This window comes from Dendrobates tinctorius, unplaced genomic scaffold (assembly GCF_039654945.1).
Source record: "Dendrobates tinctorius isolate UK_male_01 unplaced genomic scaffold, ASM3965494v1 ptg000015l, whole genome shotgun sequence".
NCBI classification, from domain to species: Eukaryota; Metazoa; Chordata; class Amphibia; order Anura; family Dendrobatidae; genus Dendrobates; species Dendrobates tinctorius.
Window position 1 is genome coordinate 35051646 of NW_027361683.1, and position 27458 is coordinate 35079103.

Consider the following 27458-nt stretch of genomic DNA (forward strand, 5'->3'; position numbering starts at 1 on the left):
TCTCCAAACTATTGAGACGCCAGCCGCATCATAAGGGCATAGACAACAGTCATTATGTTGTAATTAGGCATATTCCATCTAAGGGAAAAGCACAATGTTGGAGAAAACACAAATAACACAATGTGAAATGAAGGGTAGCAAGATAATTTGGTGTGTTTGCAGTCAGGTGAGCAATCAGGTGACTTTTTGCATGTTTTGAAAAGCACAATCCCCACTGTCAAATTTGGTGGTGGAAGCATCATGCTACGGGCATGCTTTTCTTGAGAAAAGATAGGGAAGCTGGTCAGAGTTAATGGGAAGATGAATGTTGCTAAAAAACAAAACAATCCTGGATGAAAACCTGTAAGAGGCTGCAAAAGACTTGAGAATGGAGTGTTGTGGAGACAAGGGGTAAATAGTTGCTCTAGTCCGCTAACCGAAATCGCATGAACCAGGAATCAGCCCGCTGAACGCCCGCTCTACTGTCCCCAAAGGGTGAGGGTAAAACTGTATGGAAATACTTTAGTGAGCCACAAAACGGGCAAATAACACACAGAATATTCCCAGCAAATTACCCAAGATGATGCAAAATTAGAGTCTCGCCCTTCTTCTGACTTGCCGTATAAGAGCAGCTGTGATTTCAGCGCTTCCAGGACCAGCTACCCCACCTGTGGCACACACTGAGAGGAGGTAACAACAATAAGCTTATGAAGCTGGCCGTCCATCTAAGCAGTAGGCTACCATTTCAGATTTTAAAATCATTTTTCAAGCTGATGTTATAAACTTAAGTATTCTAATTTACTGAGATAATGACTTTTGAGTTTTCACTGGCTGTAAGCCATAATCATCAACATTAATAGAAATAAACATGTGAAATAGATCACTCTGTAATGTTTCTATAAAATGTTTCACTTTTTGTATTGAAGAACTGAAATAAATGAACTTTTTGATGATCTAATTTTGCGACAAGCACATGTATGTCCCCTAAGAGTTCAATAGCTCTGCTATGCTGAGAAGATGTCCAGAAATCGTGTGATCGCCAGATCAGACACACATGTTAATACAGTGAAATATACACTGACCCCCAAGTGATGACATCACTGCAGATTAGCGACCTGTGCAGCATGCTGTCAAGTGAAGGAGTTGGTTTTTGGCTTTTTTTTTTTTTTTTTTTAACAGTGGCTGTAATTTGAGATGCTTCTCTTTCAATTTTTATTTCGGATCTTTTTAGGCCATAATTTTTAACTGGTGCCCCTAGGATACATACTTAGAGGGGGGACGCTAGGTGGGTAAGTAGTATTGGTTCTGCAACCTGTACCAGTAACTAGCCATTCTTACTGCGAGATGTGGGAAAGATAAGGGTTTATGGAAGAATTTCTGGGTGACAGAGTGGCGTTTTAGTCGACTCTCATGTGACCCTCCAATTCGCCATTTCTTGATCACAATGTATATTGGTCACAGTGTGTAAATGCTTTATGAAGAATAAAAAAAACTTGTTTGCCTAGATTTGCTAAGCTGTTGTATAGACGTTGATTTCATTTTTTTATTTTCTGAAAAATGGAATCAAACAGCCTTGGCATATTGGCTTCTGACCATGTCTTTCTCTTTGTGCCTTTAGATGGCTATGGCTATCGCAAAAATGTCAGCGAGAAGCCTGGACCACCCATTCGCACAATGTATCGCCTGAGGGTGGAAAATCTATCTACACGGTGCACCTGCCAAGACTTAAAGGTATGGGTTTTTTGTGACTGTTAGAGCACTTCTGTACTTATACCTACGTTAAATAATTTTCTCAAATTAAAAGGATTTGGATTAAAGGGGTGATTCAAAGGTCAAATACATTTTAATCTAAATCTCTCTATAGTGCCAGAATCTAAACTAACATGTAATATGCCTGCCTTAAAAATTCCCTCCTGCTCCCTAACGACACTATCTAACTGCTATTGAGTTTTTTCCAAACTTCCTGTGTGATGATGCTTAGTTTCAGTATCGCAGTGCATCCTATGTAGCTATGTGGTCATGTATATCCAACCTACACAAAGATTTCATCCATTATAAGTTTATGCTTAGAACATACAACACTGCCCTTCACCTCTCCAAACAAACCTATTTCAACACCCTCATTACCTCATTGTCCAAGAACCCGAAACGTCTCTGACACTTTTCATTCCCTACTCAACCCAAAAGTGCAGGCGCCAACCACGGATCTTCAAGCTGACGATCTGGCCAATTACTTCAAAGAAAAAATTGACCATATCCAACAGGAAATTATCTCCCAATCACCTCATACCATGCATCTTCCTTCCTCCCCCAGTGCAGCTAGCTCACGCTCTGATTTTGAACCAGTCACAGAAGAAGTAGTTACCAGGCTCCTTGCATCTTCTCGCCCAACCACTTGCACCAGTGACCCAATTCCGTCACATCTCCTCTAGTCCCTTTCCCCTGCTGTCACCACCCACCTAACAAAATTATTTAACCTCTCTCTCTCTTCTGGTATCTTTCCCTCATGTAAGCATGCCCATCATACATCCACTACTTAAAAAACCTTCCCTCGACCAAAACTGTGCCGCTAACTATAGACCTGTCTCTAATCTTCCCTTTATCTCTAAACTCCTAGAACGCCTGGTCCACTCCCGTCTTATCCGCTATCTCTCTAATAATTCCTCGATCCTCTACAATCAGGTTTCCGCTCTTTACAGTCTACTGAAACTGCTCTCACTAAAGTCTCTAATGATCTGCTAACAGCTAAATCTAGTGGTCACTACTCCATGCTAATTCTCCTGGATCTCTCCGCAGCATTCGACACTGTGGGTCATCAGCTCCTCCTCACTATGCTCCTTTCCATTGGCCTCAAGGACACCGTTCTCTCCTGGTTTTCCTCTGATCTCACTGACAGCTCCTTCACTGTATCTTTCGCTGCCTCCTCTCATCTTCCACTTACTGTTGGGGTTCCTCAAGGATCGGTTCTAGGCCCCCTTCTATTCTCTTTGTATACTGCCCTTTGTATATTGTATACTGGTCAAACAATCAGTAGATTTGGTTTCCAGTACCATCTCTATGCTGACGCCACCCAATAATACGCTTCTTCTCATGACATCACGCCTGCCTTTTTAGAAAATACCAGTGATTGTCTAAACGCTGTCTCTAACATCATGTCCTCCCTCTACTTGAAACTGAACCTGTCAAAGACTGAACTCCCTCTACTAATGTACCTATGCCCGACATTGCCATCTCTGTGTATGGTTCCACTATTACTCCCCAGCAATATGCCCGCTGTCTTGGGGTCATACTTGACTCTGAGCTTTCATTCACCCCCCACATCCGATCACTGGCTCGCTCTTGTTATCTGTATCTCAAAGACATTTCCAGAATTCGATCTTTTCTCACTTTTGATTCTGCAAAAACTTACTGTTTCTCTTATTCATTCTCGTCTGGACTATTGTAACTCGGTCTCCCTCTTACCAAACTCTCCCCCCTCCAGTCTGTCTTAAATGCTGCAGCCAGGATCATATTCCTCACCAATCGTTACACCGATGCCTCTACCTTGAGCCAGTCCTTAAACTGGTTACCCATCCACTCCAGAATCCAGTACAAACTTATTACCCTCACCCACATAGCACTCCACGACTCAGCACCAGCCTACATCTCCTCCCTCATCTCAGTCTACCACCCTACCCATGCCCTCCGTCCTACTGATGACCTGAGTTTAGCATCTTCAATAATCAGAACCTCCCACTCCCGTCTCTAAGACTTTTTACACTTTCTGCGCCAGTTCTTTGGAATGCACTACCCAGGTCAATACGATTAGTCCCCAATCCCTACAATTTTAAGCGTGCCATAAAAACGCATTTATTCAGACTAGCCTACCGCCTCAACCAGGGCTGTGGAGTCGGAGTCGGTGCTCATTTTGGTGGAGTTGGTCTAAAATGGACCAACTCCGACTCCTAAAATATATAATAAATTGAGTACAGTAGTTCAATGCAGAATGTGCTGAATATTTTTTCATAGGAATTTGGGAAAGTTATGAAATGTCCTATAAAATGGCTGTCCTATTCCTGATCTAAGGCTACATTCACACAGTGTTTTTCCTGCGTTTTTTGAGGATATGTTTTTCAGTTGCAAACGCAGATCAGCTTTTTAAAAAAACCGCATCACCTGAAAGGTTTTTGATCTCATAGTTAATGTTTTCAATAGAGCAGATTTCTAATCTGCTTTTGCTATCTATATATCCATTTATCCATAGCTGTATCCATATCCTATCTGTACCAAAAAGAATGAAAGCCGGATAGCACACAGACTAACACTCCTTTTTTTTTAGCACCAGTCAGGGACACCTCATAGCTGCCCAAAAGGACGCCCAGGACAGGCATTGCTCGTCTTCAGTAACATCAACTGATAGTTGGAATAAATAGACTACATTCATCACCACATCTTCTTAAGGTGCAGCCTTTATTTTCAAGTGTAGGGGTGTGCAGTATGAGGTTCTGCAGCAGCTGAGGTGTGCAGTATGAAATTCTGCGGAACAGCATGAGGTTCTGCCCCCCCCCCTTGGTTTCATCATGGCTACGCCCATAGTGTGAATGTAGCCTGAGGATCTAGGCTTTGTCTTAGCTGAGATAAGTCGTAGTGTGTGTGTATATGTGTGTGTGTGTGTGTGTGTGTGTATATATATGTGTGTGTGTATATATATATATATATATATATATATATATATATATATATATATTATTATTATAATATATGAGACTGTGGAGGTCAGGTCATCTGGCGTAGCACCCCATCACTCTCCTTCTTGGTCAAATAGCCCTTACACAGCCTGGAGGTGTGTTTGGGTCATTGTCCTGTTGCACAATGAATGATGGTCCAACTAAATGCAAACCGGATGGAATAGCATGCTGCTGCAAGATGCTGTGGTAGCCATGCTGGTTCAGTATGCCTGCAATTTTGAATAAATCCCCAACAGTGTCACCAGCAAAGCACCCCCACACTATCACACCTCCTCCTCCATGCTCCACGGTGGGAACCAGGCACGTAGAGTCCATCCGTTCACCTTTTCTGCGTCGCAGGTTTGGCTTACCGACTCCACAGCTCCGGCCTCAACACATTAACCTAACTATCCCTGGGTGGCCCAGTCAAAAGTTTTACCATAACCAGGTTCCCCGCATCATGTTCCCACATGCTTCATGCATCTATTATCCCTCTGTGTCCGTACTGTTACATACTCAACGCTATAGCTGGTCACACTAATGAAGGCAACTGTTACCCCCCACCTTTCGTGTCTCCCTTTTTTCCTCATAGATTGTAAGCTTGCGAGCAGGGCCCTCATTTCTCTTGGTATCTGTTATGATCTATGTGATTACTGTTATGCTGTTATGTCTATCGTCTGTGCAAGTCCCCTCTAAAATGTAAAGTGCTGCGGAATATGTCGTCGCTATATAAATATTATTTTATTATGTGTATAAATTGTGTTCCCCTAGCTATGTGGTCACGTGTATACACGGTCTACCCCTAGCCATATGGTCTCGTCTATACACGGTCTACCCCTAGCCATGTGGTCTCGTCTATACACGGTCTACCCCTAGCCATGTGGTCTCGTCTATACACGGTCTACCCCTAGCCATGTGGTCACGTCTATACACTGTCTACCCCTAGCCATGTGGTCACGTCTATACACGGTCTACCCCTAGCCATGTGGTCTTGTCTATACACGGTCTACCCCTAGCCATGTGGTCACGTCTATACGCGGTCTACCCCTAGCCATGTGGTCACGTCTATACGCGGTCTACCCCTAGCCATGTGGTCACGTCTATACGCGGTCTACCCCTAGCCATGTGGTCACGTCTATACGCGGTCTACCCCTAGCCATGTGGTCACGTCTATACGCGGTCTACCCCTAGCCATGTGGTCACGTCTATACGCGGTCTACCCCTAGCCATGTGGTCACGTCTATACGCGGTCTACCCCTAGCCATGTGGTCACGTCTATACGCTGTCTTCCAGCTAAAGGCTCACTCGGACGTCCATAGCAATCTGTCCCGCATGGACTGCTAATGCACAGACTGGACTTTCTTATTTGATTTTGATTTAATTTTATAAACAATTACTTACATTAAACATTATAGTACAAACACAAGCTTAACCCCTTTACCACCAAGGGTGGTTTGCATGTTAATGACCAGGCCAATTTTTTTTTTTTTTTCAATTCTTACCACTGTCCCTTTATGGGGTAATAACTCTGGAACGCTTCAAAGGATCTTGGCGATTCTGAGATTTATTTTTTTTTCGTGACATATTGTACTTCACGTTGGTGGTAAAATTTCTTCACTATTTTGCAATTTTCAAACTTTTGCATTTTTATGCCTTTAAAACAGAGAAATATGTCACACAAAATAGTTAATAAATAACATTTCCCACATGTCTACTTTACATCAGCGCAATTTTGGAAACAATTTTTTTTTTTTGTTTAGGAAGTTAAGGGTTAAAAGTTGACCAGCGATTTCTCATTTTTACAACAACATTTACAAAACCATTTTTTTTAGCGACCACCTCACATTTGAAAGCACTATGAGGGGTCTATAGGACAGAAAATACCCAAAAGTGACACCATTCTAAAATCTGCACCCCTCAATCTGATCAAAGCCACATTCAAGAAGATTATTAACCTTTCAGGTGCTTCACAGGAGCAGAAGCAACATGGGAGGAAAAAATGAACATTTTAACTTTTTAGTCACAAATTATCTTTTAGCAACATTTTTTTTATTTTCACAAGGGCAAAAGGAGCAAATGTACAGCTATAGTAGTTGTGCAATTTCTCCTGAGTACGCACATACCCAATATGTGGGGGAAAACCACTGTTTGGGCGCATGGCAGAGCTTGGAAGGGAAGGAACGCCGTTTGACTTTTTCAAACCAAAATTGGCTGGAATTGAGATTGGACGCCATGTCATATTTGGAGAGCCCCTGATGTACCTAAACAGTGGAAACCCCCCACAAGTGACCCCAATTTGGAGATAAGACCCCCCCCCCCCCCCCCCAAGGAACTTTTCTAGATGTGTGGTGAGCACTTTGACCCCCGCAAGTGTTTTCACTAAAGTTTATAACGCCCGGGCGTGAAAATGATCTTTTAGTTCCCAATTTTTTTATTTTCTCAAGGGTAGCAGAAGAAACTGTACCCCAAAAGTTGTTGTCCAATTTGTCCTGAGTACGCTGGTACCCCATATTTGGGAGAAAACTACTGTTTGGGCACACATCGGGGCTCAGAAGGGAAGTAGTGACGTTTTGGAATGCAGACTTTGATGGAATGGTCTGCGGGCATCATATTCCGTTTGCAGAGCCCCTGATGTGCCTAAACAGTAGAAACTATTTTGTGTCACATAACTCTGACTTAACAGAATAAAAATTCAAAATTTGAAAATTGTGAAATTTTCACCAAATTTCCAATTTTTTCACAAACGCAAAAATTATCGACCTAAATTTACCACTAACATGAAGCCCAAAATGTCATGAAAAACAATCTCAGAATCGCTAGGATCTGTTGAAGCGTTCCTGAGTTATTACCACATAAAGAGACACTGGTCATTAAGGTCAAAATAGGCTGGGTCGTGAAGGGGCTAATGTTTAAGTGTACCCGCAATCTGTGATGTAGAGAACCTCCAATAGTCTGATTCCAAAATGGGTTTAATCGCCATATGTTTTTGGTGACCAAGCGCTCCGTGCCCAACCTCAGTTATACCCATTTGGGGGAATGACCCAACACAGTTCTTAAATAGTCAGCCTCCTTTACCAGAGACATCATATTCACATTTTCAGCTGCCAAGTCAATTCTTTATAACGAATGGTAAGACATTGAATAACAAAAGTATTGTTAGATATTGGGGTGCTTAGGTCGCCAAATATCTATCAACTCCAGCTCTGATAGAACTCTGGATAGAGGTCTGTGAGGCTGACTCAGATATGGTTCCTGTATGAAATTTATCTCAGTACAGGTGTAAATATATATTGAAATCCCCCATCATGAGCAAAGGCACATTTGGAAGTGTGGATTAGAGAGTGAGTATATTTTTCAGCACCTCACCGGAATAAGGTAGAGGGATATAAATGGCAACTATAAGGATTGGGGTGTTATGTATACTAAAAATATAGAGACAAAGTGACCCTCTGAGTCTACCATGACTTGCACATGAACGAGATGGCTCTATGGACCAGAAGACTCACTCCTCTTGAGTGCGTGCTATAGACTGAATGATATTCAAATGACATCCATGACCTATGCAATAGATACGTCTTTTCCTTCACCATATGTGTTTCCATTAAAGGGAATCTGTCAGATAAGCCCCTGATGGCGGTGTCGGCAGCTGATACTCAAAAAATGGGGTGATAGATTCCCTTTAAGCATATTACTGCTGGTTGGTAAGAACGCAACAACGAAAATATTGCGCATCTCTTGGATGGGTCACCCAGTCCTCTGACATTCCACCCTATAAAATTTACATTTTTTGGACAAAAAGCAAAGTATCTAGGATGTTATATCACGGTTTCCGCTTGCAGATAGAGCACACTTGCAGGTTGCTGGTTATGCATACAATAGTTTCCTTACCCAACTACATATAAAACTAATAATCCGTATAAACAAGTTAATAGACATTCCTTTCTGAATTCCAGCCACTCTGCTTATCTAAACAGGTATTAAGTGGCTACCTTCCATAGAACCAATTAAAAGCAATAAATCAACAAATATATTAATATAATAGTAAAATAATATAAAAAAATAAATTTTAAATAGTAGATTTACATCCACTTAAAGACTGAATGGCAGACCATCCAGATTAAAAGAAAGAAAAAGATACCACTGGAAATGGAGGGAAGTTAAATGGAAGGGCAGGCACAATGGTGCATAATATAACAATAAAATTAATAAATTCAAAATAAAATTGAAATTAAATGCCTTTATTAAAATATGGCACAAGATAATATACAAGATTAATTGATGGCATCAAATAAATATGTATATATGTCACAAAAAATAAATTGATAAAACCACAAACAAACCACCAACACAACAAATAGAATTAATATAATATATATTGGATAGCACCACCAAGTAAAATAAGCAGAGTAATAAAACTATAAAATATAAAGCATAGCCATGATGGTGCAATAATTAATATAATATAGTGACAAAAAATGAAAAATATATTACACCTGCGCTGGCTGACTGAATCCTGCAATGACCACCTAAGTAGGTCATGAATGAGTAGTGTACTTACTTCCTGTAAACTGTGGGGCTGCAGATGAATCCAGCGTGTGCCATATATGAAAATGGCTGTACCCCGATGGAAACCGGAGACGCAGCACCAAGGAGGCGTCCCTCCTGTAGACGGTGGTGCAGGAGCGTCCCTTCAGCTGACAGCCGCTGGACACGCTGAAAAGATTGTCGGCGCGCTCCGGCCGAGAGGCGCCGCCGGCGTGAAGCGGCAAGGAGGGAGGAGAACCAGGTGACGTCACCGGGGAAAAAGAAGGAAGGGGGCGCGTACAGGCCAAACTAGAAGCCAACGGCCGTACCAAACGCAGACTCTGGAGGGGTGATCTTTCCTCACATGAGTGTCTGCATCATGTTCCCATCTTGTAACTCTTTCCATCCCCAGTTGCAGCTCAGTGCTATTGTGAGCATCCTCCAAGCCAGATTGTGCTTCAAGCTGCAGGGGAGTCACAGAGACTCTTGCAAAACGTTCTAGTCTTGCAGCAGCAACTGCTGCTCTGTCTGGGGCTGGAGTACCTTGTTTAGGAACCATTTTGGAGAATTCATCTTCCCTCAGCTGGGTCTCCTCTCCCACTTTCCTGCTGCGTGTCATGATTTATTTTCTCAGCGATGTCCCTGGAGCACAGACCACAGTTAGAGGAGACCCACTGGTGTGTTCTGGACTACAGGAGTGAGTCTAAAGCCGGATAACCGAGGATTTTTCAGGATGAAAAGCGGGAGCTGTGTAAAACACTTCTTCACATGCTGTCCAGGTCATGCCCACCACATACTGAACTTTTTAGGAAGCTGTCACGGTCTGGTCAGGAGACCGCAGCCTGTCTGTACGTTGCAGCCCAATTTTGGACAACTTTTCATGAAGGTCTGAATGAGCCCTAACTATGTAGTTCTTCAGTTTGCATAACCATGTGTGTAGACCTAGCTTTGTGGTGTTAGCAGTTGGCTCAGCCCCTGAGGCCATTAAACCAGCCTAACTAGAATAGTCACTTATTTGCCTTTTTTTGTTACTATGTTGTTAAAACTAGAAGACTGGAGTCTTCTGCTAATAAGAGAGTGCTGAAAATATTTATAGCTTTACCCTTAAAATATTTAAAATATTTTAATATATTTGTGAATTAAAAGCTTAACAAAATTGTAGCATTTTTTACTCGCCATTAATTCTACAGCACTTTACATACATTATAATGACAGAATAAGCAAAAATCACCTTTTTACTAATTAAAAGTATTCATCATATCCATAAACCTTAAAAGCGATTAATGCTTTTGTACCAAGTAATCCTCCTCTTATCTAAAGCATGAGAGGCTCGTAATGCGTAAACCAGAGCAAGCCATGAAAGGTAGCAGGCAACATACCGTATATTCCCACTCATGAGACGTAGTCCGAAACAGAAGTGGTAAACTGTCTACGGTGCTAGTGTGGTGACATAGTGAGTGTAGATGTCTACGGTGCTAGTGTGATGACATAGTGAGTGTAGATATTTGGTGATCTTACCCTAAAAATACTACTTAATCAGTAGTTTGCTACAATATGGCAGGTCGTTAGGATCCTATTTGGAAAGGACATGTTTCGATTCTTTAAAAACAGCTTGGCTATTTTCTCGTGTTTGTTTTTTTTTAATCAAGTACTTTTTATTAAAGCATATATCCAGATTGTAACATAGTCTGACACAAACTCCAGACAGATACAAAATGTTCAAAGCAGATTAATACATTTTCCTTTAACATAAACTAACACCCTTACCCGGTAAGATGAGATGTATTTGATGTCATTGCTGCAGCCAGGTAAATAGAAGGTCAGTTGGAAGAACTGTGGATTCAGAATGTAGTGTGACGCCGAGACTAAATGGTAAAGATTGGTGGCTATGAGCAAGTTCTTAAATATCTTCTGAAACCTTACCTTACATTTTTTTTGTTTTGTAAATGTTGATTAGCCGTGCAAACAAGTTGCATGTAATTTATATAGTTTTAAGTTTTGTTTTTGTTTTTTTAACACTTAATCTTTTAACAAGGATTTTATGGGGCAAGTGGGAGAGGTTACGTTTTCTGATGCTCACCACCAACGACCAAATGAAGGAGTCATAGAGTTCCGTACTTACTCCGACATGAAGAGAGCACTCGAAAGATTGGATGGCAAAGAGATTAATGGTAAAAAGATCCGTCTTGTGGAGGATAGGGCTGGGTCCTGGATCAAACGCTCTACTTCACGCAGCCGTTCAAGGTAAATGTGTTGAATGATTGTAATGATTCTAAGCTGATCCAAAAAATAATCAGACTGAATTCTGAAGTAAAAATATAGCTTGACATATCATCGCCATGTCAGAATATTTTTGGGGGTCTCATCACCCATATCCTCACTGAACTCTAAAGCAAAGGGTATCCAAATAATCGAGCCTAGAAATTGGCACTTCAAATAAACTACACCATCAAACAAGGTAAACGAAGTTACGCCATAAAATGTTCAGCCTTTATTAATGCATAATAGCAAATAGATTAAAAAACACTTAAAAAGAGATACAAGTCCAATATGTCCTTACAAGGTAAGTATGTACATACACCACGATATGGCAAAAAGTCACCATGAAAAATAACATAAGTGTAACACATATAGCCTAGTGCAACATAAATATGGCTAGCAAAGTAGTACTGTAATATATAGGTGTAACACATATAGCCTAGTGCAACATAAATATGTCTAATAGAGTAGTGATGTAATGCTACTATGCACTAATGGTATGCATATGTGTGGACTATAAAGAGTATAGTACTGAGAAAATAGCCCTCATACACCTGATATAGTATATGATAGACTATATATCAAAGGGCCATGCAGTATATGCAGCTGTAAATTCCATAAATAATCACAAACGGTAGCACCTAGATATATATCTCAGTAGACCAGGTAATAAGCAACTACAATTAAATACATACATAATGCATAGAATTAAAGCTCACAGATGAAAAATATCACATACAAAATGCAGACACACAGTCAAAGCTAATAGGTGTGAATGTCACAGATGGCAAATAGAGGTAGCATCCAGCCAAGAAATACTTGTGCTGACAACGTGAACAACAGCCTATTTAAAATGATATAGCATAGTGGCAAATAACTAGATTAAGGCATTGTCCAGCCAGGTAGTACTTATGTAAACATAACAACATAAGCCTGTGTATAAATACACCACCTATCCCATAACAGCCATGACTGCCGAGTATAACAGAAAAAGTGCAGTCTCACCCCGAGACGAAGCTAGAGAGAAACGCGCGTCGGGGACCTTTGCCTTACAAGGTTGTATGATTCCTACATGCACTCTGCACTTTTTCTGTTATACTCGGCTGTTATGGAATAGGTGGTGTATTTATACACAGGCTTATGTTATGTTTACATAAGTACTACCTGGCTGGACAATGCCTTAATCTAGTTTTTACCCTTCGCCACGACAGCACTCACTGGAGGTATCTGATCCGCCCCATTTGGAACAGGAAACCCTACAGAAAGATAAAAGGGGGCAGGCCGCCTTTCCTCCTCAGTTTTGGTTTCCTGTTCCCAGGGAACCTCAGGATATCCTTCAGGAAGACATACCTAGGCCTTGTGCACGCCGCCTGTGCGGTGTCCGCGGGAACGGCAGGGGCTGCGGTCCGGAGGCAGCGTCGGGGGAGACTCCGTTAGACTGCTCCCCCCTCGTCTGATGGCTAGAAGGTGATGACCGGGTCCGGGAAGGGCCGCCCGGTCTCACCTAGGGAAACGTGCCAGGTGGCACCAAGCGCATAGGAGCCGCTGCTGGGAGCGGTAAGTGCACCGGTGGCGTGAAGAAGGAATAAGGGCAGCGGTGGCGGCAGCGTGGGGAGAAGTGCGGGCCGCATACTAAGGCGGCGCGGTAGCCGGCCGGCGCAGCTGCTCCTAGGCCCCGAAAGTAATGGGTGAACTTTGCGGCATGGTTGCTGAGGAGAGTGACGGCGCATGCGCAGTAAACCCGGGAGGAGGAGCGACTTCCAGAGGAAAAAAAAAAGGAGGGGAAAAAGATCTATTTAAACCATCGCCGCAGCATAGCGGCAAGGAGCCATGTCATCTCCAACGGAAGTACACGCTCCAGCAGGTGACTCTGTGGGGGGCAGCTCCTCCAGGGACCGCGCTACCAGGACAGACACCGCTCGCAGGGGCAAGGTGGGAGAGTCAAGACCTAGGACAGGATCTCAGCCATCTGATCCGGTAATAATAGCTTCACTGGGTGAGTGTGAAATATATATACTCTGCCTATTAAGCTAACCTCTCCCCCCACCCCCATATCTCCCCTCTTCCAGGCGAAGAAAAAGGAGAAATCCAAACATAAAGAATGACTCCTACCCCAAAAAGCTCTAAGCAATGCACCAGAGAGACTAGACAAGGGTCGGCAGTGTCATCAAAGGACATTCAGGCCATAATTAGAGAAGAAATACAGGCTATCACCCGGGCCAGTACTCCCTCAGAAACTAGGAGCAAAAAACAAGTGACCCTCAGCTCAGAATCAGAGGAAGAACAGGGGATAATCTCTGATTCCTCACTCGCATCATTGTCCACATCATCGTCATCATCAGACATTGAGGAACGATCATGTTTTCCCCTGGATAGTGTGGATAACTCAAATCTGTGAGGAACACTATGGTGTGTGAGGAGACAAGGGGCGTCCAAACCGCATAAGAAATAATGTTTGCAGGGTTGGCGGAAAAGAAAAGGAGAGCGTTTCCAGAAATACCGGCAGTTAAAGGGAATCTGTCACCCCTTTTTTGAGATATCATATAATCATATCATTCAATTGTGTGTCACATACTTTTGTTTCCCCCTGACCCCGCACCTTTTATGCATTAATTTTTTTTTTTTTAATATCGGTTCAGATGTATATAAACTGCCGTGGTCCGGTCCGATGGGCGGGGCTTATTCACCTGCTCCCCCCCCTCTCTATCTTGCTCTATGCATTTCTTCTTGCGATATAAAAAAAGGTATTTATGCATGAAAGGTGTGGGGTCAGGGGGAAGCAAAAGTACTAAGAGAATCCTTATGTGACACACAATTGAATGATATCATTATATGATATCTCAAAAAGGGGTGACAGATTCCCTTTAAGGCCCTAATAAAGAGAGAGTGGGAAAAACACGATCAAAGAGGTTTTCTCCCATCGGCCTCAAAGAGGAAGTATCCATTTAGCGATGACGAGCTATTAAAATGGACCAAAGTTCCAAAGGTTGATGCCGTTGTAGCCTCTACCTCGAAGCAGTCCACTCTTCCGGTAGAGGACGCAGGTTTATTGGCGGACCCGCTAGACCGTAAAGTGAAGTCATCATTGAAAAGGTCTTGGGAGTCTACCACAGGCATTTTTAAGCCAGCAGTAGCTAGCACATGCACCGACAGGTCTATGCTTGTATGGTTGGATCAATTGGATCAACAAATCGAGAAGGTGTCTAGAGAAAAACTACGGGCCGCTATTCCGTTAATTAGAGGGGCGGCAGCCTTCATGGCCGATGCATCGGCAGACATTCTGCGGCTAGCAGCTAGGTCAGCTGGTCTGGTAAACAACGCCAGGCGGGCACTATGGATGAAGAGCTGGAAGGGGGACGCGCAATCAAAATCTAAGATTTGCGCAACCCCGTGCGAGGGTGAGTTTCTCTTTGGGAATGACATACTAGATGACATACTCGCAAAAGCGAAAGAAAGGAAGAAGGCCTTCCCTGATTCTTCTATTCCTTTCTACAGGAAAACCTTTAAAAGGTGACCGTTTGGAAGAAGGAGACAAGTGGATAGATCAAATAGATGGCCCAGAAAGGAAGAAAAGCAAAAGGGTAGCATGTTTAGGGGTTCAACATTCTGAAAGGAAAATAAATACTAAAAAATCGGTCCTTCCAGTGGGAGGTAGACTAAAATGTTTTGCTTCAAAATGGGAACAAATAACTTCAAGTCCATGGATTCGAAGTATAATTAAAGAGGGAATGAAAATAGAATTCCTTCAAATCCTTTATGATTTCTTTATCATAACCCGCCTTAACTCTATAGTTCAACAAAAGGCCCTCGAAGTTGAGATTCGGAGCCTACTGTCCAAAGGAGTTTTTGTAGAAGTCCCAGAGGGACAAGAGGGTAGAGGGTTCTACTCTCCTTTATTTTTAATTTCCAAGCCAGATGGTTCGTTTAGGACAATTATAAACTTGAGGAAGCTTAATACATTTATAAAAAATTATAAGTTCAAAATGGAATCAATTAGATCCACTATAAAGCTTCTCTTTCCAAACTGTAATGGCGGGGATTGACTTGAAAGATGCTTACTATCATCTTCCTATTCATGATAGATACCAAAGGTACCTAAGGGTCGCTATGGTATTCGAAGGCAAGATCCGTCATTTTCAGTATGCGGCCATGCCTTTCTGCCTCTCTACGGCGCCAAGAATCTTCACCAAGGTGATGGCAGAGGTAATGGCCTTTCTTCCTCAGAAAGACACCCTAATCGTGCCTTACCTAGATGACTTCCTAATTATCGGGAACTCGTTAACCCAGTGTACCAGACGTGTCGCTGACGCGGTCTCGTCTTTGCAGGATCTAGGCTGGATCATCAACTTCCAGAAGTCCAGACTTGTTCCGCATTCCCTTCAGATGTTCTTAGGGTTACAGTTAGACTCCACAACCCAGAGATGTCTACTCCCTCAGGTAAAGATTGCGCTCATAAAAGAGAAAGTTGAGGCAGCCATAAGTAGACCACGTATGTCTCTGAGAGGGCAATGTCGCTATTAGGGTCGCTCACTTCTTGTGCCCCCGGCAGTCCGGTGGGCCCATGGTCACATCCGCACACTGCAGCATCAGATCCTCCAAGAGGACAGGTGACCTAGTGGTCACCTTGAGAGCAAGATAACCTTAACACAGGAGGTCTTGGCATCTCTAGAGTGGTGGCTAGATGATAACCATCTGTCCACAGGAGTCCCATGGGTTATAGTACCATCTTGTATTGTATCCTAACCACCGACGCTAGCCCCCACGGCTGGGGAGCCCATATGGGGATTAGCTTTTGTCAAGGAAGGTGGAATAGAGATGAACTGGGCTACTCATCTAATTTGAAAGAACTGACGGCTGTATATTATGGTCTACACCATTTTCTTCCACAGCTCCAACAGAAGCATGTCAGGATCTTATCGGACAACACCACTACAGTGGCCTACATAAACAGACAGGGAGGTACTCGATCTGAGACTCTGATGTCTTCTGCGGCAAAAATCTTAAACTTAGCCGAAAATTATTTGTTGTCCCTCTCGGCCCTTCATGTCAGGAGAGAGAACAGACTTCTTAAGCCAACGCACACTTCGGCAAGGGGAATGGTGCCTCAATCACCGAGTCTTCAAGGACATAGTAGCTCTATGGGGGCAACCTCAGGTGGACCTCTTTGCCACAAAAGAGAACAGACAAATAAAAACATTTGCTTCCCTGTCTCCGTCAGATCATTCAGACATACTGGATGCCTTCCAGGCCTCATGGAAATTCGACCTGGAATATGCCTACCCTCCGATAATTCTACCACAGGTCATTCGGAAGATCAGAGAGGACAAGGCGAGAGTAATCTTGATAGCACCATTCTGGCCCAAGAGACCGTGGTTTTCATGGCTACAAATCATGTCGGTGACAGATCCTTGGGTTCTCCCTTCGATTCCCAACCTACTCTCCCAAGGCCCTTTTTTCCACCCCCAAGTGGACAGCTTGCACTTGACGGCGTGGAATTTGAAAGGCAGCTACTAAGATCAAGAGGGTTTTCTGAAACACTAATTGCTATGCTCCTACAGAGCAGGAAGCAGTCCACTACCCAAATTTATACAAGGATATGGAAGAAATTCCTGCAGTTTCATATAGCGCCTCATACCACAGAAGTTCCGATAGCTCCTATCTTGGAATTTCTACAGAAAGGGAAGGACTTGGGCCTGGCGGTAAACACGCTGAAAGTACAAGTGTCCGCATTAGGGGCACTGTATGGCCATAATATAGCAGGAGATAAGTGGATATCACGATTTATTACAGCTTGCGAACGGATAACTCCGGTTCACATACCTGCAGTCCCTGCATGGGACTTAAATCTGGTTTTAGACGCCCTGATGGAGGAACTCTTTGAGCCAATAGACACAATATCCCTGAAATGCTTGTCACTCAAGACGGCTCTCTTAGTGGCACTAACGTCTGCTAGGCGAGTGAGTGATATCCAAGCCCTATCCATAGACCCACCCTTTTTTTCAGATATACCAGGATAGGTTAATATTAAAACCAGACCCCTCATACCTGCCTAAGGTATCAACAAAATTCCATAGATCCTAAGAGATACTTCTCCCGACCTTCTTTGGAGATCCCTCCACAAGGAGGAGGGGAAATTCCACACCTTGGATGTTAGAAGAGCTGTCCTAAAATATATTGAGAGGTCCAGGAGCTGGAGGCAGTGTAGGGCTCTGTTCATATCTGTTCAGGGCTGTAAAACAGGGTACGGAGTCACGAAGAGCACCGTTTCACGATGGATCAGGGATGTCATTTGCTTAGCTTGCTCCGCAAAAGATGAAGATCCTCCGTAGAACATCAGAGCACACTCCACTAGAGCAGTGGTAACCTCCTGGCCCGAGAGGGGAGACGTCCCAATTGAAGCCATATGTAAGGCAGCAATTTGGTCAACTCCTTCTACCTTCTATAATCACTATAGACTTGACCTTTCATCAACTTCTGACCTAAGTTTTGGCAGGACTGTCCTTGGCGCGGTGGTCCCACCCAGGTGATGGTCTCTGGAATCTCTCTAGTGGGTGCTGTCGTGAAGGGTAAAATGCCAGATTACTTACCGGTAATGTTCTTTTAATGAGTCCACGACAGCACCCGCTCACTTCCCTCCCTGCTAAGATATCAATAATAGAATATATCTGCTAAAGATGAATAAGTAAAGTTAGAGATGGAAAGACATTGTCCAACCCTTGGCGGTCCTCCTGGTATTCTGAAATGCAAAACTGAGGAGGAAAGGCAGACCACCCCCTTTTATCTTTCTGTAGGGTTTCCTGTTCCAAATGGGGCGGATCCGATACCTCCAGTGGGTGCTGTCGTGGACTCATTTAACAGAGCATTACCGGTAAGTAATCCGGCTTATTTGCCACTACGCTATATCATTTTAAATAGGCTGTTGTTCACGTTGTCAGCACAAGTATTTCTTGGCTGGATGCTACCTCTATTTGCCATCTGTGATATTCACACCTATTAGCTTTGACTGTGTGTATGCATTTTGTATGTGATATTTTTCATCTGTGAGCTTTAATTCTATGCATTATGTATGTATTTAATTGTAGTTGCTTATTACCTGGTCTACTGAGATGTATATCTAGGTGCTACCGTTTGTGATTATTTATGGAATTTACAGCTACATATGCTGCATGGCCCTTTGATATATAGTCTATCATATACTATATCAGGTGTATGAGGGCTATTTTCTCAGTACTATACTCTTTATAGTCCACACATATGAATACCATTAGTGCATAGCAGCATTACATCACTACTTTGTTAGACATATTTATGTTGCACTAGGCTATATGTGTTACACCTATATATTACATTACTACTTTGCTAGCCATATTTATGTTGCACTAGGCTATATGTGTTACACTTATGTTATTTTTCATGGTGACTTTTTGCCATATGGTGGTGTATGTACATACTTGCCTTGTAAGGACGTATTGGACTTGTATCTCTTTTTAAGTGTTTTTTAATCTATTTGCTATTATGCAGTAATAAAGGCTGAACAGTTTATGGCGTAACTTCGTTTACCTTGTTTGATGGTCTAAAAGCAAAGGGGCAGCACTCAGCTTTTCTTTTCTGAGCTTCTGGAAATACTTTTATGCCAAAAAAATAAAAGTAGCCCAGAAGTGATAATTATCTTTCTACCTGAGAAAGGTATTCACAAGCCTTCAGAGCACAGAGGCCCCTTGTTAGGGCAAATTTACTTTTTAAGCTTCTGTGAACTTTAAAAAAGGCTTCATAAACATTCCATTATCCCTTTCAAGACTTGGTGATTTTTTTTTTTTTGTTTTTTGCCTCCTGTTCTTTCAAGAGCTCTAACTTTTTTTTTGGTTTGTTTTTTTCCGTCAACATAGCCATATGAGTTTCCATTTACTTTTTATTTTTTTGCTGAACAAGTTGTAGTTTTGAATGACATCATTTAATTTACCATATAATGTACTATAAAATGGAAAAAAAATATCCAATAGGATGAAATGCTGAAAAAAATGCAATTCTGTTATTGTCTTCTGGGTTTTGCTTTTCCGCCATTCATTGTATGTTAAAAATGAAATGGCAATATGATTCTCCAGGTCAGTACAATAATGGCGATGCCATCTAAGACCCATATGGTTTTTTGTTTTTTTTCTAATTCTCAATCAACTGAACTGTCAGGGCATGTTATTTTGGTCATACAACATTCTGATCACTTCTTGTTGCCTTTTTTTTATTCTTTTCAGTGTTTAATGTTCAGTTTAAGTCATTTTATATTTCGATAGATCATACTTCCATATATATATATATATATATATATATATATATATATATATATATATATATATATATATATATATATTACGATGGCAGCCATAGGGGACATTCATGTAGGCCCTTTGACTGCCATGATAACCCATAGGTTTTGCCTTAATCTAGTCACGAAGGGCTGATGGGAGGCCAAACGGACATTTTAATGTTGTCGGTGATAGAGAGCTGTGTTAGAATAGTTAAACAAAAGCGGTCAGAATTCACTCCAGTCATTGCTGTTCGTGATAGATGCTGACTGTGTAACAAAGCGAGCATCTATCAGCCATGTATAGAATGGGCCCAGATGAAAATATACATCACAGATAGTTAAGGACTTAAGTCTGACAAAGACAAATGCAGCATTTGGCTTCTATTCCTTTGTTTTAGCAATTGGTGGGATCTCGGGACAATTAAGATATTATTTTTTATTTTTTTTTTACTTAAAGGGGATAAATGTGCTAAACTAAATAATGCACAGTTAAATATTAAACATTGTCCTAAATACCTTTTATATAGCAAAATTTATTTTTCATCTACTGCACTCTGTCAGGATTCCTAGATGGCAGCTACCATCAATGAGAACCCATCCTAGATTTCAGGAAGGGCTGTGTGAGGCAAGAGATGGAGGTCAGGTCAGAGCAGCGCCCTCTCAGGCATCGTGAATACACAATCCTCTGTTCAGTCAACCTGACAGGACACTGAGAAGAATGTACTAAATGAGAAGATAAACACCTTTCTTTAGCTGACTGAGAATGAACGTCCACCTCAGTCAGCCTGACAGGTTTAGTGTAGTTTCACATTTGCGTTTAAGGCCGCAGCGGCGGCCTGCGCACGGCCGCCGCTAAGCCCCGCCCCCTGCCGCGCCTCCGCCGGTAGCTCCGCCTACGGTCGCAAGACGCTGCATGCGTCCTGCGTCCCCTATCTTTAGCACTGGGGACGCTGGCCGTGCGCAGGCATGCGTTTGGCGGCACATGCGTCCTTTTGACGCTGCGCCGAGCGCACCAAATTGCTACAGGTTGCGTTTGGCGCTGGTCGGCGCAGCGTCAAAAGGACGCATGCGCCGCCAAACGCATACCTGCGCACGGCCTGCGTCCCCAGTGCTAAAGGTAGGGGACGCAGGACGCATGCAGCGTCATGCGACCGGAGGCGGAGCTACCGCCGGAGGCGGGGCGTAGCGGCGGCCGTACGCAGGCCACCGCTGCGGCCTTAAACGCAAATGTGAAACTACCCTTAGCGCAGGGCGTAAATCTATCTCGTGCTTCCATCCTACTGCATGTCCTGGCAATTGCCATCTTTAAACTCCTGCCAGAGCGCAGTATATAAAGAATACCTTGCTATATAGAAGTATTTAGAAAAATGTTTAATAATGTGTATCATCAATTTTGTTACATTCCTTGAAATCTTATATTTAGAAAAGTGTTTACATTTATAAGGTTAGCGGTTTCTAAAATAGAATGGATAGTGTCATGGAAATGATACGTGCTCATCAAGGTCTAGACTAGGATACATTAAAGGGAACCTTTCACCATCCAAATGCAGTCCAATCTGCAGGCCCCATGTTATAGAGCAGGGGGAGCTAAGCAGATTGATATATACCGTATACACTGCTCAAAAAAATAACGGGAACAAAAAAATACCACATCCTAGATCTCACTGAATTAAATATTGCATTTGCAAATCTTTATTAATTGCAAAGTGGAATGCATTGAGACCAATAAATGATCAATGTAAATCAAAACTAGTATCCCATGGAGGTCTGGATTTGGAATGTTGCTCACAATCAAAGTGGAAAATCAATTTACAGGCTGATCCAACTTCAGTGGAAATGCCTCAAGACAAGGAAATGATGCTCAGTAATAATATGCATGACCTCCCTATAACACCTGAGCATGGTCCTAATGAGGCGGCGGATGTTCTCCTGAGGGATCTTTTCCCAGACCTGGATTAGAGAATCAGTCAACTCCTGGACAGTCTGTGGTGCAACGTGGCGTTGGTGGATGGGACAACACATGATGTCCCAGATGTGCTCGATTTGGATTCAGGTCTGGGGAACTGGCAGGCCAGTCCATAACATCATTGCTTCCATCGTGCCGGAACTGCTGACACAGTTCAACCACATGTGGCCTAGCATTGTCATGCATCAGAAGGAACCCAGGGCCCACTGCACCTGCATATGGTCTCACAATGGGTCTGAGGATCTCATCCGATACCTAATGGCAGTCAGCGTACCTCTGGCTAGCGCACGGAGGGCTATGCGGCCCTCCGTACAAATGCCTCCCCCCTCCATCACTGGTCCACTGCCAAACCTGTCATGCTGGAGGATGCTGCAGGCAGCAGAACTTTCTCCATGGCGTCTCCAGGCTCTGTCACGTGTGCTCAATGTGAACCTGCTGCAGGGCGCCAATGTCTAATCTGCCAATCTTGATGTTCTCTGGTAAATATCAATCGCCCTACACAGTGTTGGGCTGTAAGCACAACACACACTTAAGGACCACCCTTATGGAGTCTATTTCTAACAGTTTGAGTAGACACATGGTTGTTAGTTGCCTAATGGTAATTTTTGGGGGCTCTGGCACTGCTCCTGATCGTCCTTGCACAAAGGAGGAGATAGTGGTCTTGCTGCTGGGTTGTTTCCCTCCTACAGGGCCCTCCACATTTCCTGGTGTACTGGCCTGTCTCCTGGTATCTGCTCCATGCACTGAACACTATGTTGACAGAGACAGCTACCCTTCTTGCCACAGCTCGCATTGATGTGCCATCCTGGATGAGCTGCACTACGTGAGCAACTTCTGTGGGTTGTATACACTGCCTTATGCTACTGTACAGTACCTCTAGAGATGAGATCAATGATAAAATGCACAAGTGACCAAAAAAGATGAGAACAGAGAAATGGTCTGTGGTCATCCCCTGCAGAACCACTCCTTTCATAGGGGTTGTCTTGCTAATTACCTATAATTTCTACATACATGAAGTTGTTGCTTCATAGCTGGACAGGTTAATTTCACAGAAGTGTGATTGACTTACATTGTGTTTAAGTGTTCCCTTTATGTTTTTGAGCAGTGTAGTTTTGTGAGAATAGACCCTGTATAACTTGTGTATTATTAATCATGTTATTTGCTGCTCATTCTGGGATTTTGGTCCAGTGTGTGGTCCTATCAATGACTGACAGCTTCCTTTGTGTAAGAGTGCATACAGAGATAGCTGTCAGTCACTGATAGGACAACCCAGCAGACAAAAAATCCCAGAAAGAGCAGAGGAAGTAATGACTAAATGACAAGTTACATTAGATCTTTTCTGACAAATCTATATAACCATCTGCTTAACTCCCCCTTCTCTATAACACAGGGCCTGCAGATTGTACTGTATTTCCTTGGTGACGGGTTCTCTTTAACACTAGGTCAGGTCAGCACAAGATAAGTAAAGCAATATATTTTCAAAGTGACACTGTCAGCGTATTTAGCGGTGAAAATATATATGAAATTTTTTTTTTTTTTGTTTATGTAATTTTGGAAATACAACATACAATTCACCATTAAACTTTAGTCTAACTAGAGCGTTTCATTCAGCCATACATAATACATGATCGGCCTATTATTACAGTGAACCTGACAGCTGATACTAGTTTCCCGACCCACGAGCAGCGTGTATCAGACTCTGGCTACTGGCTGTATGATCTCAGGCATGTTTGACTCTGAAACGCTGCAGCACCCATTCTGCCTAGCACAATCACAATGCCACGTCAGCTCCTCACAAAAACGGACCTACCTGTCAAATGAGTGTCCAGATGGTTTTAGAGTGCAGTATTTGGAGCGCCAACCATTTCACCAATACGTTCGATATTGCTTATGACTATAATAGTTTTCCCGTTACAAATATGAAATTTAAAATACTGCATTTACTTCTTGTTTTTTTTTTTTTTTTAGGTCAAATTTCAGATCTCGGTCATTTAAAAGCAGCCACTCTCAATCAAGGTAGGGTTTTATGTTGTATTAGTATGTTGGTACTGCTGCAAGGTTGGATCACCATGATGTTTCACAAGCAAATTGTGTTTGCAAGGGAAACTTAGGGTACCGTTACACTTAGCGATGCACCAGCGATCCCGACAACGATATGACGAGGTCAGGATCGCTGGTGCTTCGCTAAGTGGTCGCTAGTGAGCTGCCAAACAGGCAGATCTCACCAGCGACATAGCAGCGGTCGCTACTTACCTGTCAGACGAGGCGATGAAGACGTCCTCCCGCCCGCGTCCACGTGTCGCTAGTCGCCACAGCAGGAGGCCCAGCAGGTAGCTGACGACGAGAAATGGTCCAGGACGTTCTCGCGCCATCAGCGATAACCAGCGGGTGAGCCGGTCGGAGGCAAGTATCACATGTAGCGATATCGCTAGCAATATCGCTGCTGCGTCACAAAACCAGTGACATTATAGCGATATTGCTAGCGATATCGCAGTGTGTTACGGGCCCTTTAGGCAGATAACTTCAGCAGGGAAAACCTACTGTTTAATATCTCCGAGGAATGCGCTGTAAAGCCAGATGTCTGAAGCTGGTTCTAACACACTGTTACTGTCACTATTAAGCAGAGAGGAGGGTTTGTCCAAAATCCTAACAAACGCTTAAAGGGGTATTCCCATCCCTAAGTCCCAATATGTAGTAGGTGTAATAATAATATTAGCAAATACCTCCAAAATCGAGATGTAGCCTAGTTCTTCTAATAGCTTAACCCATGTGCAGACATTTCTGTAGCTTAGGTATCCATGGTTATTGCCATGTATATAGTCACAGTGGTCGTAACCATGGATATCTAAGCGACTGCAATGCCCTGCACATGGGCTAAGTGATATAGCGAATCAGAAGAACTGTACTACGTTTCTAATTCAAGGGATTTGTTAATATTACTGTTATACCTAACACATATTGATAGAATTTTGGAGCTTGGAATACCCCTTTTGAGTTTTTCTCACTTGCTTTAAGCTCATTCAGTATATCATGAGCTTTATGGTTAGCATAATGTTTTACTAAGTATTGTTACATCTTCATGTCTAACACCTAGATTAATGTTAGTGAGAGCGTTACATTTATTTTGTTGATTTGAGTTGTGATTGTACTAATCTCTACGCTCTCCATTCGTTTCCCCTTAATTTACAGATCGCGTAGTAGAAGCAAGCGACAACCCCGGAGAAGCAGGAGTCGCAGCAGAGACAGGAGACAAAGCAGAAGTGCAAGCAAGGGTAGGAGGGATAGCAGGAGTCAGACTCAAGACCGAAGCATGAGTAGCAGAAGTGTAAGGAAGAGGGAAGAAAGTCACAGCTACAGTGATGATCGAGTCAAAAGGAGTAAAAACAGGAGCAGGAGCCTCAGCCAATCTAGAAAAAATAGAGCTAGCAAAAGCCCTAGTACAGAACAAAAGAAGAGCACAAGTCAAAGCAGGAGTCCCAGTAAGGAAAGGGTCTTCAAAAGTAGTGAACGGAGTGTTAGCAAGGGAGTACAAGATCAAATTAGTGACCAGGAAGAGAATGGTAGTCAAGAAAGCAGCCCAGAAAAGGAACTTGTTAAAAGGGAAAGAAGTATGAGCAATGATCGACAAAGAAGTCACAGTAAGGAAAAAATGGACAGAAATAAAACAAAAGATAGGGACAAAAGCAGAAGCAAGGATAGACGGAATAGAAGTAGCAGCAGGGATATAAAGAGTAGGGACGGAAGCCAGAGCAGAGATAGAAGAGAGAAATATAGCAAAAGAAGCAGAGACAGGAGTCTAAGCAATGAATCAGAGAGAAATGGCAGCGACAAGGATGGCTACATTCAAAGCAAAGAAAGAAGCAAAAGTCACAAAGAGGTAGAAAGAAATGGTAAAAAAAGCCGCAGTCAGAGCATAGAGAGAAATCCGAAACTTAGCCATGAGGATCGGAGCAGCAGCAGTGAAAAGGAAGTTCAGTATGGTGTGACTCTGTGCAGAGAAGATAATGAATATGATGCCCTTGCCGCAGACGTTGTCCCCACAGATGACACGGATGACGAATCCTCATCAGTTAACTCTTCCCCCAAACAACGATCCCGATTGGCCTCCCTTGCAGACCCTTGACATTTTTCTGGTTCTCTTTATTAAACAGAGTTGCTCTCTGCACCTTATGTTAATGTTTTATATTTCAGAAATTCGAACCTCTTCAGTGTGACAAGTTAGTAGAGTAATGTTTTGTGTACTTCTAAGGGTGCTCCTATGATTACCATTCATGGCATATTGCTTTGCGCATTTACTGTCCACTGAATTCTACAGGAGAGGAGAACCAGCCTCCAGCAAATCTGTCCATCTTGAGGTGTCCCATACTGAATTCAGTGGAAAAAGATGGCCAATGCCTCATTGTTTCTACTCATTGGAAAAATGTAACATTGCCTCAATTCTGGCATTGACATCACAGGGTCAAACATGCTCTCTAAAGAGAACTAGATGAGCTGCCACTTTGTTTAGTGATCTTAGCAATATGCCATCAGTATCTGTCTAGGAAACCCCTTTATTGTTAATTACACAACTGTTGAGTATTAAAGTTGATTTCTGGAAAATACTACCCTAAAATATTGTGGAGATTTTAATAAAGAGTCTTTGTTATTTAAAGAACACCTGTTAGCAGACAGACCAGACAGTACCAATGCACTCATTCACTTCCTTTTGCAGGGTATCTTGTTTGATTTTCTTAGTGAAAAAGAGCCGTGTCTGTTAACAGATGACTTTTTTAAAAGAAAAAAAAAACTGTAACTCGCTTATTTAAATTCTTGTGCTTGTGTCAAGTGTTTTTCGCTTAATGCTTTCTCGATTTATTGTTTGGGTTTTTTTTTTTTTTAAATTCATAATTTTTCAGTTTGAATAAAAACAATTTTTTTCTTCAGTGCCATAACGGGGTAGTAACTTCAGGTTCCTATTGTTTAAAGTGCATACGGTCTTTCCTTTTTCCAAATAGAAGTTGCCATTCATACACAATTATCAAAGACGCCACTGCAACACAAAATTAAGATAGGCCTTCATTAAAATGGTTGTCCAGAATACAGAAAGCTTTCACCACTTGCCATTTGTCCTTTGTGACTCCACAGTTTTTCATTTTTACATCTCCTTTTTTGGTGTACGTATAACTTGATTAATTCTTTACCTTTTCTTTGTAGAAAATGGAAATAAACAACAATTTTGCCTTTTTTTTTGTCTAATAAAGAAGCACTCCCATCAAAGTTTTTATCCTCTTAACATATTGCAATAATCATGTATCATCTTACAAAACACTGTGTACTTACAACTGCTCATTTTGCCCTTCTACCCAGTTAATTCTTCTCTTTTCCATTAGGTCTATGCGATCATGTAATTAAAATCTGACTAGCTGAATCTTTCTAAACACTATGTAGAAACGAGATACATTTTACCTGTATGAGTCATAATTCACTTCAACAGTCCCTGGCAGGAGCAGTGGGGATTAGCTGCTTGTTCCTCAGCTGTGGAACAGGAGGCCCTGGGGTCAGAAGTCCTGGAGCTATGGCGCAAGGCGGTCTTGGTGGAGGTTCCTGTGTCAGAAAGAGGAGTAGGGGGTTTTACTCCACATCTTTCTGATTAAAAAAAACGGACGGTTCCTTTCGGACCATTACTAATCTAAACGGTATGACCGCGTTCCTGATAGTGAGCCCCTTTAACATGGAGTCTGTT

General features: G+C 42.5%; 1 protein-coding gene across 2 annotated transcripts in view; it reads left to right on the top strand.

The window, feature by feature from the left end:
• Positions 1-26959, top strand: part of LOC141076139 (uncharacterized) — a 71319-nt gene extending 44360 nt beyond the window's left edge. For both annotated transcript variants that reach the window (XM_073563465.1, XM_073563473.1), the window contains exons 3-6: positions 1598-1710; positions 11245-11453; positions 23705-23752; positions 24926-26959. In XM_073563465.1, the coding sequence (XP_073419566.1) occupies positions 1598-1710; positions 11245-11453; positions 23705-23752; positions 24926-25859 (1304 nt within the window). In that variant the 3' untranslated portion in view covers positions 25860-26959. The remainder of the gene's footprint in view (positions 1-1597; positions 1711-11244; positions 11454-23704; positions 23753-24925) is intronic.
• Positions 26960-27458: the final 499 nt, after the last annotated feature.